General features: G+C 60.1%; 1 protein-coding gene across 1 annotated transcript; it reads left to right on the top strand.

The window, feature by feature from the left end:
* The first annotated feature begins 2,604 nt into the window (after positions 1 to 2,604).
* Positions 2,605 to 9,684, top strand: LOC104632614 (uridylate-specific endoribonuclease). Its single transcript, XM_075737654.1, has 9 exons — positions 2,605 to 2,906; positions 6,517 to 6,651; positions 6,856 to 6,891; positions 7,592 to 7,763; positions 7,911 to 8,110; positions 8,408 to 8,521; positions 8,603 to 8,709; positions 9,087 to 9,229; positions 9,409 to 9,684. Exons 1-9 carry the CDS (start codon positions 2,846 to 2,848, stop codon positions 9,521 to 9,523), a joined length of 1,083 nt encoding a protein of 360 aa, XP_075593769.1. The 5' UTR covers positions 2,605 to 2,845; the 3' UTR covers positions 9,524 to 9,684.
* The last annotated feature ends 4,244 nt before the right edge of the window (positions 9,685 to 13,928 follow it).

Below are 13,928 nucleotides of genomic sequence, written 5' to 3'. Positions count from 1 at the left end.
AGCCAGCCCCGGGGCGCTTGACTCACCACCCTCCTGCAACACCCCTCGTGGGCGAGCGCCCTGAATGGGGTCACGGTGTTCAGTGACAGCCAGTGACGCTGTCCTTCTGTCACCGGTGGCTGACTCTGGACCATGGCCTGGCACACGCCGACCTGCTCTTGTCCCTGGACCTGCAAACCACAAGACAAGGTTGTCCCCAGGAGCTTGGAGGGCTTTGGTGCCTGCAGGTCCAGCACTGCTGGAAGGTGGGAACGAGATGTGCTGGACCATGGGGGTGTGCAAGGACAGCAGGTGGGGAGCGCTCACACCTGGCCACCAGTTTCTAGAAGGTGCGGCTGAGATACAGGGACAAACATGCCGTTCCCACGTCTTTGCTGATGAAGCTGACTCTCCCAGTTAAGCCCAAGGCAAAAGGCATCATCCTCCACAGTGAGGCTGGGAAAGCAACTTTCTGCAAGAAGAGATGGGCTCCACCTCCATCCTCCTCCATGGTGGGTATCCAGCTTCTTCACCGAGCACTGCAGGACTCGCTCCATCTCCAGGCGCTGCGGCTCCTGCTTTTCCTGGGCACCTTGGAGGAGGAAGATGGATGCACGATGGCTGCAGCCATCCATCCGACCCCACTGATGTGAGCTCCTCATCCCCAGCAGGGCTCGAGGCACAGCCTGGAGCTGGGGAAAGGTTGGGCTTGCGCATGAGCCAGTTGATGGACTCGAAGAGCAACCTCAGCACAGGGTGACACAAAGATGTCAGAAAAAACAAGGCTGGTCTCGGGAAGGACAGGTCAGCAGGGTCACCAGCCCAGGGCAAAGGGTAGGAGATGACTGAGAGATGAGAAAGAAGCCAAACCTGGTCCTTATTACACCAAACGCCACTCTCCTGTGCCAGCTAATGCACCCCAGGGAATTAGGGCTGTTGCAACGCTGCTGTGTAGGCAGGATGAATTGCAGGCAGCTGCTGCCTGCTCACCTGATGGAGGTTAGAAATTGCCTCCCCTGGCTCAGGTGGTGTTTGGAGGTCAGTCATCACCCACCAAGGTGAAGATGCACAGGAGTGAGTCCCTCCTTGGTGGGGAGACCCTGTCCCGGACCTGCTGCTTCTGGTGATGGAAGCATTGGGAGCGTTGCTGTCTGGCAGCCACTGTGGCAGGTAGCCCAGGAGAGCCTGGGGCTGTTTACAGAAGCTCCAGGAGCCTCCAGCTGGGGAGTGTTCCCAGCATCGCATCAGGCAAATGCCTGGCCAAACCAGAGGGATGTGGACCACAAGGGACCAGCCGGTATTGGGCCATCCCTGAGTCTGTCACTGCAAACTGGTGAGGAGGCGGAGAAGTGGCTGGTGTAAATCATTTGGGTTTTGGGCATGGCTTGGGATGAGGCTTCCTGAGAAACCACGTCACCACGTGAGGAGAAGCCAGAAACCAGCCGGTGCCTGTGCTGGGCCCTCGGGTGCAGCACCAACGTGCGCTGGTGGTCTCTTCGTTCTTTTCCTGGAAAGGCGAGGGCGATGCTTGAGGACAATACAGCCATGGGTGAGTTGCTAGCCCTTGAGGTACCGTGGCTGGGAGGTGACAGGGAGGTGTGTGGAAGAGCTGGACTTCCCCAACATCCTCCAGCAGCAAAATGGGTTGAGGAGATTCCTTCCTGCTTGCCTCGGTGGGCTGCCCTCCAAACCAGAATGGGAAAATAGCAGGTTTTAAACCAGCCTCCAGAAGGATGATGAGTTAGGTCTGGGTGATTTTCCTGGTGCGGTTCCGAGCGCAGCCCTGTGAGCGGCTGAGCTGGGCGGCGGAGGGATGTGGACAGAGATCGGCTCAGGGACGACTGCGATGCCCCTTTGAAAACAGGGAGGCTGTGCCACGGTTCAGAGGCAGCGTGAAGATGCCCTTGGAGGCAGGATTGGTGCTGACCTATTCCAGTCTGGTCACTCCCATACCTTTGGGTGTACTGGTCAGCACGTACGACACACTCCAGGACCGGGAAGCAGTGGGTGCTGGGTTCCCCCCAGGCTGCGGTAGCATGGAAAGCTGTCTCTCCTGCCAGGTACACCAAAACACCCACCATCTGGGAACATCTTCCAGTGGGATGCACTGAATTGAGCTGGGGCTGGCCCTGCTGTGGGCAGGGAAGAGGATGGTGACCACACCAGCCTCGGCGTTACTCGGCGCCGTGGAGGCTCCCTGGAGGAGGACAGCCCCACGCAGGGTGGGGATGGACCAGCTCTGGGCTTGCCCCAGGAGTGAGACCACACTGGGATAGCCCACAAAACCTACTCCCTGAGCAGCCTTGACGCTAGAGCCTGGCTTGTGGTTATGTCTCAGGGTTTTCTTGTGCTGCTGGAGGACCTGGAGGCTTCAACTGCAGCTGGTCTGTGCCGTAAGGGGAGCACAGCCTCCGGAGACAGGAGCTGAGGAAGGACAGATCATTACCCCTAATTAACCGGGGAACAGAAAGTTTGCACCGGTTGTATGGGAGCACGTGGCACGCTGAGGGACCAAGCTGTCTCATGGACCTGCTGGGCTCTGGGTGGGCAAAGACCCCACTGAGAAGTTTCCCCTGTGCTCCTCAATCACCCCCGGGGGTCGTGCACGCAAAGAGTGGAGCAATACTGGGATACTGGATTTACCAGCCCTCCTCCCACTCTGGGTAGCCTATAATTAAGCCGTGCACATAATGAGTTTTGGCAAAGTTTGGGTGCAGCCTGCCCGTGAAGTCCTCAGTGGCATCACGCTCCTCCCTCCCCTCCGCGCTCCCAGGGGACCCACATATAGCAGGGAGCGCCCAGGAGCACCGTCATTCCCAACCCGCTCTCCGGGACGCTCCGAAACACCCAGCTTGCTGTCTACGGGATGATGAAGACCTGGATCCTCCTTGTTGGGGCAGGAATTGCCCTGGGCTGCGTATCTGGCAGTGAGTAATGGAGCCTTGCTTTGGCAGAGGGGCTAAACCAGCCCACGCGTCCGATGGGAAGGGGCCAACGATGGGTTGAAGGCAGACGGGGCTGAGGGCGCTGCCGTAAACCGGGAGCTCGGGTGCATGGGGGCAGCTGGTTCCTGGTGAGGTTGGATCCCCCAGAGCTTCACAGGGGAAAGGGTGAGGGATGTTTTTGTGCTGGAGGGCTTCCACGAGCTCTGGGGGTTTCAGCTGGTGGTGAGGGTGGTTTATCCATCTCTTTGATGGGTTGAGGCTTCCCCTGGTCTTTAGCCTTGTCCACCAGTTGCTTCCTGGTGCATCTTGCTGTCCTTTCGTCATGTAAGCCCCCCTTCCTCTGGCTCCTCCATCCTCCCACGCTGCGAGAGGACGAAGAGAAATATTTTTCTAATATCCACAGTCCCCCTGCGGATGCTGGAGGTGAGCGGAGGAGCCAGTCAGATGCAATGGAAAATGTAACGTGAACTCAGGTGGTTTGCCCTTGCGACTCTGCGGTTGTTAGGAGAGGAGACAGGCTTGGAGAGATGATAAAGAATAGCTCTGGCTTTAAGGCAGATGCTGCAACAAGGAGTGTGGCTTGTGAGCATCGGGTTTTGGCTCCCGATTGACCAGGATCCTGCATGTGACTAGGCGCCTTCATTGCCATCTTCTTGCACAAAACGTGAGCGGTAATCTATTTGCAAAAAGGGAGTTTCATCACTTGTGATGCTGCCATCAGGCTGTGTCTGATGTTTCAGAAGCAGATGACTCCCCTCAGGATTAAGGGTTAAATTCCTTAATTTTGCAAGGCCGGTGAAGAAGAGCAGCTTCTGCTGCAAACCAGCCGTCGGGTGACCCTGAGAGCAGGAGGATTTGCCATGGTCTCGTCTTGTTTAACACGAGTGCTAAGTTATTCTTGCTCGAAGGAATAGCTGGGCTTATTGTGGCCGGGCAGCTTCGCTGGCTTCTGGCATGGTCTGTCCTTGGCGCACGCCTCGGACCAGAGGAATCGGAGCATCACCCTGATGGACCTGTCTGAGCTGTAACACCTCCACCGTGTAATAACTTGGCTTACCCTCGGCTGGGCAGGACAGAGGTGGGAGATTTTGCCTGATTATCTCACAGACAGCTTGCACCCGGGGTTATATGTGGTTTTGGGGGCCAGGAGCACATAACTAAACATTTGGGGAGCTCAGACTCAATAGCTCTTTTGTTGCAAGTTAATCTGTCCTTCAAGCGGGCCCTTTCAGAGGCAGGGTTGATCTTCGGTCTGTGTTTGCACAGCCCAGCGAGGTCTTGAGTCAGGCCAGGGACTCGCGGATGCTGCTCTGACCCAAGCCGTAACTCAGGTTCGTGTCCTAAACCGAGCTGAGAGCCGCTGGGAGGGCTCCGTCATGTCTCAGACATTTCCCCACACCTTGGTGAGTGGAGCTGCTCAGGAAATAGCCCGTGATTTCTAGGTCAACATTTTTTTTTTTTTTTTTTTTTGGTGGAAATGAAAATGACTTTGTTCTTGTCCAAAAAGCTGTGCTTGGGGAGAGATGGATCTGGCTGAAGTGCTGAAAATGAGAAAGAAATATTTGTCTGGCGTCGTGCAGCCAGAAAATATCGACTGGTTGGACCAGCCAAATATCGACCGTGTAGTTGAGTGGGGATGTGCCGTGCTGAGCGCTGCTGGCCGTGTCCTTCTGCTCTGGGCACCGTCCCTCGGCTGCAGCATTGCCAGCTGTCCCAGCACCCCTTCTCTCCAGCAGCCCCTCTAAACTTGACCATCACAAGCGGCCGACTGCTCTGCAGTATTTAGGCTCATGCCTACGTGAGGAGGAGCGAACGTCCTCCCGCAGCCGCCCCCGCCCTGCTCACGCTCCCCGTGCGGGGAGAAGCCTGGGCACCCCGCAGCCGAGTCCCGTGGGAAATGGGGTGATGCTGAGCTCGCTCCTCCGAGGATTCTGCAAGGCTCCCGGCCTCGGCTGAGTCACCGCACATCCCGGTATCGGTGCTTTGCTGTGACACGCTCTGGCTGCACGTGCCCCAGGACCGGGAACATTTCAGCGGTGACTTATGTGTGGGCAGTTCCTGCCTTGCACAATCTCTCTGGGACTGCTGCTGGAAAATGAGCCTGGATGTGTGATTCAGACTGACTTATTCCAACGGCTGCTTTGGGCGTAAGAGGGATGCCGTCCTGGGAAAAGGGATCTCAGCTGTCAGCCCCGTCAGAGCTCCAGACCTGGCTGCTCTGCTGAGTGGACTGGTGAAACGGGGGTGTCTGGACACCCTGAGCATCACTCACCACCCAAACCAGGGGTGCCCCTTCCCTCTGCAGCCCTTTCCAGTTCTCCCTGCATCAGTATGAACAAAGGTGGGAATAAAATAGCACCAAGGGCACGTCAGTTCCAGGAGCATCTCAAGCAAACCCCTTCCTGTTAACTCCCCTCTTGCTGTAAAGTGGATTTGCAGAAAAGGACGTGGCGGTGAGAGGCCAAAGGGGAGTCAGCAGTGTGTCCTTGCAGCGTGGGCTGGTGCGACAAAGAGGTTCTTCCTCTCTCATCAGCACATAGGACCTTGATGACATGAGGCTGAAAAGCGCAAAAACTTTGAGTAAAATGCAAGACAACAGAGCGAGCAAGGCGGGTGCAGAGAGAAACCAGCAAGTGTGACGCTTGGAGGTCACTCTGATCGCTGCTGTGTCAGGATTTGCCCCGAGGGCACGTTTCACCTGCTGGAGTTCGAGTCAGGCAACCCAGAGGTGTTTCAGATGTTGCGTGATTGCAAGGGAAAGCAACACCCTTTCCTCCAGGGATTGCTTTGCAGGCTGGCGGCTTGGCTGGGACATGGCTCCTCAGCACGTCCTTGGAGATGGTCACCTTCCTGGCTGGAGCAAAGCCATGCCGGGAAAGCCGTGCCTGGGCTGCCTGCTGTCCCATTCCTCCCATCAGAAGCAGCACAGAGGATGAAGCACCTTCCCTAAGCTTTTCATACAAACCCAACGTCTTGGTCCCCTCCAGCCCCTCTTTGCTTAACGGGAAGTGTCCATCGTCCTCCTGGGACGTGGCATTTGCACTACTCAAAGCACCGCTTGAGCTGCTGCATTATTTTTTAGTTTTGCCACCATGTGTAATAAAGCACATGCTTGACGACGCATTGATCATATAAATACCTTGGGAAGAAGTTCCCAGTTTTCCCAGCACTGCAGAAAGAGTGACGGTCGGGTTGCAAATAAGGGTGTCTGGAATGTGGCGCTCCTCCTCCAGCTCAGAGACAGCTGAACCTGGGGCACTCCTGCTACGCCTGGCATTAAAGGGGTGAATCAGAAGGAGCAATTAATGGTGGGGAGCCAAGAACGTGTTTCCTGATATGAAGTGGCCCTGACGTGGTGGACATCCACAGAGATGTGCATCCTGAGGATTCAGCCGGTCAAAATGCCACCCCTAAACGCTTGATGAAGGATCCCAAGTAGCTCCAGGGTAGGAGCTTGGTCCTTTAGGCTCTCCCAGGATGGGAACGTGGGCGGAAGGAAGGATGCTCCCCAGGTCGCGGGCTGGCTGGGGCAGGGTGGTCGGTCTGTCCTGAGGACCACGCTGTTGTTTCTCTCTCTCTTTCTCTCCCAAAGACCTGTACACGGCCCCCGACTCCTGCGAGGGACGCTGCGAGGAGCCCTACAGCGAGGAGGACGTGTGCCACTGCAATGCCGACTGCGAGAGGTACCACAACTGCTGCGAGGATTACTACGCGCGCTGCCGACCCGGTGAGCATCCCCCGGGTGACGGAGGTGGGTTTGGAGGGGGCTGCTCTCATCCTGAGGCTGCCAGAGCCCAGCTGTGGGGTGCAAAGGGGTTGGTCGTAAGCGTGTGCCCACTTGTGTTGATGTTCATTTGTGTGTGTGGCCCTGGGCAACCCCCAGCCTGTATCTCCATCATCCTGAGCTCCTTCTCCTTTCATCTCCGTGCAGGTGGAGAATGGGCCGAGATGGCAGCTCACACCCGCGGTGAGTAGCTCCTTCTGAGCAAGGGCGATAAACCACCACTGCCTCCATTTCACACACACACACGCACACACACACCCCGACTGGGGGCAGGTCGCTCCTCTGCCGCTCGCGGCTCTTGGGGATCGATGGCGTCGGGGTGTCGCGCTGGTTTCTGGCCGTGGCCGTACCACCCCGTCACCGGCTGTTCCACGCCGCTGCGCGTCGTTGCTGAGCAGACGGTACGGCGAGAGCCCCGGCATCTCCTGCCTCTTCCCCAGCAGCGTTATCTCCCTTCACCAGAGACGGGTGAAGCGTGCAGGCACGGAGCGGCCAGAGGCAGGGGTGAGCTGGTGTTTGCATCCGCTGGTCACCGCACACCTAAAATCTGGGAGATGAGGAGGGGGCTGATCCCAGCAGACGTGTTGCAAAGAGCAACATCGCACCTGGGAGACGGGGACTGATGCTTCCCAGCCCACCCAGTGCTTAATGAAAGGCTCCCGTGCCTGCAGCCCTGTGGCCAGGGGCTGGTGCGAGTTGGGACCTCCCTGCACCCCTTAACGCTCCATGCTGAGCACCCAGCTCTCACGGTGTCCCAGGGTTGTGAAACCTGTGCATCGATGCAGCGTGGGGTACCGCATCACCCTCGCTTCTCCACGGGCAGCTAACCTGCGGCCCTGGGAGCTGCTGCCTGCTCTTGCCACCCCCCTGCCTCTCCTTGCAGAGGGTTTCTCCAGCAGCCGGGACGCCATCACCAACGAGGACCTCCTGCACGTCTCGGAGCAGCTTTACAAGGCGGATCACAACAAAGCCCGGCCGACCGATATCACCCTTAACCCCCAGTACCAGGCCTCCCCCGACGAGACGGGTGACCAGGAGGACCGCTCCCCGCAGCCGTGAGCGTGCACCAGCATCCTCGGGGGGGGGGGTGACCAGTAGCCAGGGGCCACCACAGCAGAGACCAGCCAGCCAGGCAGGGTGCAGGGCTGGTTTTGGAGGGGACCTCTGCTTCCCCGCTGAGTGCAGGATCCGTTCTCTCCTAGGCTCTACAAATACGTCAATGAGGAGCTCTTCTCCAAACCCACCTACGCAAGCTTCATTAAACTGCTGGACAACTACCAGAGGGCGACTGGCAGGGAGGAGGACGTGACGGCGGAGGAGCTGAGGGAGCAGGACAATTTCCTCAAGGAGGTGATGAAAACCGAGCTCATGAAGAAACTCTTCGCTTTCCTCCACAAAAAAAGTGAGTGTGGAGCAGGGCAGAGCTGGCCAGGGAAAATGGGGTCCCTGCACGTTGGGCACCCAAAAGGAAAGCCCCGGCTGGGTGGGAGATGATGACCTGGGAGGATGCAGACTGGAGGAGCACGGGAACGGTCTCACCAGAGCTGCCAGGTCGTGAGAGCATTGAGCCAGGCAAAGCCGAATTGCTCCCAAGGGAGAGGACCAGCTCAGGGCTGGGGGGGGGAGCCCCGGCTCTGCATCTCCCGGTGCTCCCACCCTGGGATGCTGCACCCACCCGTCCACGCCGCCTTGTCTGCAGATCGCTACGGCTCTGAGCAGGAGTTTGTCGCCGATTTGAAGGAGATGTGGTTCGGCCTCTACTCCAGAGGTGACGGCGAGCAGGACTCGAGCGGCTTCGAGCATGTCTTCTCAGGTAGAGCCCACGCTGGTGGGATGGGGGGGGCAGGCAGTGCCAGGCTGGGGGGGCTTACCCTAGGGTCTCGCTTGTGTTTAGGGGAGGTGAAAAAAGGGAAAGTGTCTGGATTTCACAACTGGATTCGCTTCTACCTCCTTGAAAAGCAGGGCATCGTCAACTACTTCAGCCACAACTTCAACGGGCCGGTAAGTGATCCCGTGGGGTCTGCGGCCAGCGGCGCTGCATCAGCCGGCCGCATCCCAAATCGGGCAAATCAGAAGCATCAGCGATGTTCCCTCTGCCTCCATCTGTGGACCCTGGGATGGAGGCAGGGTGGGAAGGTCCAGAAAAGAGGATGTAATGGGCAGAAGGGGCTCCCAAACCACAAGCGAGAGATTTGAGTTTGGGGGGCTTTGTCTGGCGGCCCCTCGGACCAGCTGGAAGCTGCTCTGGATCTGTCCCTGGAGAGGGCGTGAGGATGCTCAGCTTCATGTGCAGATGGGCTTTGCTCGAATTCCCTGCCCTGCTGCACCCGGAGCCAAGCAGAGCCAGGGGTCTGATCCCTGACCCCCCCTTTCCCTAGTGGGACACCTACCCCGACGTGCTGGGGCTGCAGTTCAGCTGGGATGGATTTTACAAGGAGGTGGGCTCTGCCTTCATCGGCTGCAGCCCCGAGTTCGAGTTTGGTCTGTACACGTTGTGCTTCATCGCGCGTCCTGGGCGGGCGTAAGTACCGTACCTGTCTGCATCCGTCCGTCTGTCCTCTGGCCGTGGGGCCAGAAGCCGGGTTGGCCCCCGAGCCTGGCGTCCCCCCCATCACGGCTGGGGATGGAGCAGTGCTGGCGTGGGGACACCGAGAGCACCCCGGGGATGGAGCAAGGCTGAAACAGACTGTGTCCCCACAGATGTCACCTGAGCCTGGGCGGCTACAGCCTCAGCATCCAGACCTACGCCTGGACCAAGTCCACCTACGGCAACGGCCAGAAGTACATCGCCACCGCCTACGTGATGTCGCCCTGAGGCTGGCAGGAATGGGGGGGTGACTGCAGCCCCGCTCTGGGGCCCTGGGCTGCCCCATGCCGGGGGCCCGTGGTACTGGGCAGGACTGGTCCTGTGGTGGGAGGCGGGCAGCTGCGCTGTGGGACCGGTGCAGGGTACCCAAGGGAGCTGGGCAGGACCGTGGAGGCAGCGAGGGGATGGAGGCGGCAGCTTTGGCACCCCCAGTCCCATCGAGCGTCGTGTTCCCCGGTCGCAGCAGAAGAGCAGGGGGAAGGGAGGGACTTGCAGTGGAAAGTAGCACCCCTGAGCAAAATAAATACTGACCCTGGATGGAGAAGTTTAATTCCTGGCTTGCAGCCTGCCCTCAGCAGCTCGTCCTCCCCATTGCTTCGGTGCCAGGGACAGGGTAGGCACTGGCCTAGGGTGGGTGTTGGGACCCCTGGGTGCTGCCAGGGCCGCATCCAGCCCATGGGGTGTAAGCAGGGGGGGCTGCTTACCCTTCCCCTCTTGCTGCAGCCTCCAGCCCTGGAGCTCCCTGACAAGGCTGATGCAGTGAGGGATGTGGAGCAAAGTTTGTACCTGCAGTGATGACACACCCCCCCCCAACCCCTCCAAGAGCCCTGCCTGGGGTGGGGGGGCTGCAGGGCTGCAACCCCCCCATTCCCTGCAGGCGCTGCAACCTGCCCCATGGGAGGACCACCCCACCAGGGAGCTGTCTTTTTTGGGGATCCCAGGGGACAGGGGATGGCTGAGAGCCCCCAGGACTGGAGCACGTTAGCAGGACCCTCGTCCTCATTTATCTCCACTGCTTCCAGGGAGCAGCCCCTCATTTCTGGGGGGGCTGCTGGTGGGGGATGCTGGAGGGGTGAGGATACAGGGCAAAGCGAGCTTCTGCCGGCCAGGCTCAGTGCCACCATCTGTGCCACTTACTCCTCCAGCGTGGCACCCAAAACTTGTCCCCTACCTTTCTTTATCCACCCCTGAACCCAGCTCCTCCAGATGCAGCGGGCTCAGCCTCGCTGCCCACCATCTCTGAGCCCTGGGCAGCGGTTCCTGGGTCCTGCCCCAAGGAATTGCCCTGCTCAGGGACCAAGGAGGCAGCTGAGCTGCTGGGCCCCTGGGTCTCTGTCCCAGAAGAAACCTCCTCCTGGGGACCACCACATGGAAATTAGGGGCTGTGGTAGGTGCATCCTCCATCCCTGCCCAGCTGTGCTCTCTCTGGGGGCCATGGGTCCCCAGAGACCCCCAGCCCTGCACCCAGAGCCGGGGCTGCTCAGGGCTCCAGGTGCTTTTCTCAGCACCACGTTCTGGGGGATGAATCCGGAGCCCCTTGGGCAGCAGGACAGACAGCGTGGCAGTGGGACCCCCAGGATGACATCCCCCAGGCTGGTCCAGGGAAATGATGCCCCACGCTTGAGAGAGGACCCCTGCCAGCCCCATCACTGCCAGCCCGACCCAAGGGCTCCCCGAGGTGCTGGGATCCCGTAAACCCCCCTCTCTCCTTCTTCCCCCCTTAGATTTGGGTGGGCAATGGGCAGGACAGCCACCACCTCTGCTCGCTTGCCCCCCCCCCGCCCCATCCTCCTGCCTGCACCCCCTGTGTCGGCAGGGCAGGCAGCAGTCCGGGTCCCAGGGTGGAGATGCTGCGCGGCAGCTCCCAGGCAGGACCGGGGAGATTTGAGCTGCCTGACAGATGGCCGGCTGCAACAGTTCCTGGGGAAGGGGTGGGAGTCCCCGCACCATCTGCCAGGGGTCACAGGTGACCCCCCAAACCCTGCTGCGGGGGGTGGGAGGGTGGGGGGCATGCCAGAGCTTGATTTATAGAAATGCACTGGGAAACTGGGGAAGGGGCAATTCGGGGGGACCTGGGATGGGTGCGGGTCGGCTCCTTTCCTGGCAGCGTTGGCATCGCTGCTCTCCTGTGCCCGGGAGCTGGGATGCAGCAGGGGCTGATTGCAGAAGCTGGGGGGGGGGGGCGGTTTAAGCTGTGGGGCAGCCCAGGCCCTTGGCCAAGGCGGCTCGTGCCAGCTGGTAGATGCTCTCACCTTGGGGCGGTTTGCAAGGGGCAGATTGCACAGGGCAGGGCACAGGCTGCAGGACGAGGATGCTCCAGGCACCTTCATCCTTGCTAGAGCTCTGTCCTGAAGGTTTTCACCAGAGCTATCGAGAGGCAGCTGGTGGTTGCTGCTCGCTGCAGGGCTGCACTGGCACAGGACCCAGTTCCTCCTCCTGCTTCTGCATCTCTCAGCCCGCTCCCATTCCTGCCCACCTCTCCACCAGCCTCCTTGATGCCAAACCTCTCCATCTAGAAGGACCCCGGTGCCCCCAGGCATCGCAGACAGCGCCGGTGCCCTGCCCATGGGTCCCCTGCGCCTGGCAGTCACTGCTGGCCCCACAGCCGGGGCTGGGGAGTTGCTTTTCCAGCAGCTGGGGTGAACAGAGACAAAAACCTGGCGAGAGAAAGGTTACCCGGGTTGGTACCGTGGTGGTGGGTGTAGTGCCGGGGGGCCGGCCAGTGTTTGGAGATGCTCAGGTGATGCTGGAGAGCTGCTCCATACTTTGTCCATGTCCAGAAGGAACCTCTCTGGCTGCTGCAAGCCCTGGGGGAGCAAGGGGCGGGGGGGGGGGGCAAGGTGGGCACTTTTCTGGGTATCTGCTGGTCTGATGGATGCCCTGCCTGCATCAGCTCAGGGTGTGAGGCAGCAGCCTGCCAGGGCCAGGAGGTTCCAGGTCGTACCCAGCCAGTCAGGCAGGCAGAGCAGAGGAAAGCCAGCCATCAGCAGGGCCCTCTGTACCCCAAATTCCCTGCCCGCTGCTGGCGGAGACACCACAGCATCCTCTGCAGCATCACCCCCATCCCAAGGACCTCCTGCCCCCCCCACCCCCGGGGGCCAGCACATCCCTCAGCATCTTCCTGCCCTCGGGTCCGGCTCCCGGGACGGGCTCCCTTTGACCCTCCGGCTTCCCCCAAAGTGTTGGGAAATCAAACAAAACGAGCGGAGAAGAAAGGGAAGGGCAGGAGAGGGGTGGAGAGGAGGGGCAGGTGTCAGCAAGCTGCCTCCAGCCATCTGTTGCCAGCTCAGGGACTCCGGGGCCCCCCCAGCTCCGTGCCTGACAGGGACAACGCTTGCTCTCGGGGGGCATTGGGGGGGGGTGTGTGTGACACTGCGCGGTCGCATCCCCCACCTGAGCGCAGCCGCGTTGGGGAGGTTCGGAGGGGGCTGCCCGCCCTCCCTCCATGGGGGCTGCCTGGGTGCCGTCGCCGCAGCTGAGCTCACAGGGAGATTTGGGCGACTGTTGTGCGCACACACACCCCCCCCCCAAACCTGCTCCCTGCATGAAGGGAATATTGAGGTATCCCCTCAGATTCCCCCAAAACCCTCTGGCCAGGTGTGCCCCCTCCTTGCACACGGGGGGGGGTGGGTACAGCAACCACCTGCAAACCCGGGCCAGGGTTTGGGCTCCTTCGCCTGACCCGGGGGTCTGGGACCAAAAACCTCCCGGCAGCGTCGCTTTGGCCCTGCAGTGGAGATGCTCCTGACTTACACCAATATTAGGTGTCACTCAGACCCCGGGCACTGCTCTGTGGGTGAGATTTTTTTTGAGGTGCTAGCACAAGCAGGATGTTTTTCCCATGTTTTCCCTGTTTTTCCCCATGCTGTGCTGGGAGGAGGAGAAATGAGAGGCTGGATGCTGCAGTGTCCATCCCCTGCCCTGCCAGCCCAGGGACCGTCGTGCTCCAGCCATCCCTGGAGCCTGGTTTGGGCTCCCCACATCGGGATTTATGCAAGCCCAAGGTGAACCGTGCCTGGATGAGCTGGCGTGCAGATATCAGGAGAAGGAGAGCTTCCCCGTGAGATACCCGGGGTGCTGGGAGGCATCCGCAGGGCTCGCAGACCTGAGCTCCTCTGGAGAGGCTGCTGGAGGCCAGGCGGGACCCCCCGAGCATCACCCATGCGTGCGCCCGAATCATTCCCCTACCCCTGGGCAAGGTGAACCGCCCTGGGGGGCAGGCAGGAGAGCCTCCCCCCCGTCCCAATTTTGAAGGAGGGACGCTGAAGATTCGGGGTCCCTGGCAGGGATGTTCTTGCCCCAGCTCATCCCTTGGGTCTCACCTTGTTGTTACCCGTGGAAATAGCTGAGCTTTCTGAAGAGATCCCTCCGGGATTTATCCTGGCACAGACCATGGCAGCCCAGGCGTTACGACCGAGGGCTCTGGCCAGCCGCAGCCCTGGGTACCACCACCGTTAGGGCTTTTGCAAAGTGAGGATGAAGAGGGTTACAGCTCCATCTGAGCCCCCGTAAGGCAAAGCCTGCTGCATTATATCCTAATCCGAGAGGCCTTGGGGACCGTGACTCTAAGTGGAGGATCTCTAATCCCCTCCCGTAAACGATATGGCACTAACTACCCCGATGGGACTCTGGC

This window comes from Balearica regulorum, chromosome 29, assembly GCF_011004875.1.
Source record: "Balearica regulorum gibbericeps isolate bBalReg1 chromosome 29, bBalReg1.pri, whole genome shotgun sequence".
In the NCBI taxonomy this organism is placed as follows: Eukaryota; Metazoa; Chordata; class Aves; order Gruiformes; family Gruidae; genus Balearica; species Balearica regulorum.
Note: the sequence above shows the minus strand (reverse complement) of the source record. Positions and strands in the feature narration are given on the sequence as shown.

Bases quoted from the DNA above. Each gene is read 5' to 3' on its own strand.
- LOC104632614 (XM_075737654.1), top strand. From the start codon at position 2,846: ATGATGAAGACCTGGATCCTCCTTGTTGGGGCAGGAATTGCCCTGGGC. The intron at 7,764-7,910 runs GTGAGCGTGCAC...GTTCTCTCCTAG, and splicing joins GAGGACCGCTCCCCGCAGCC to GCTCTACAAATACGTCAATG. The intron at 8,522-8,602 runs GTAGAGCCCACG...GCTTGTGTTTAG, and splicing joins CTTCGAGCATGTCTTCTCAG to GGGAGGTGAAAAAAGGGAAA.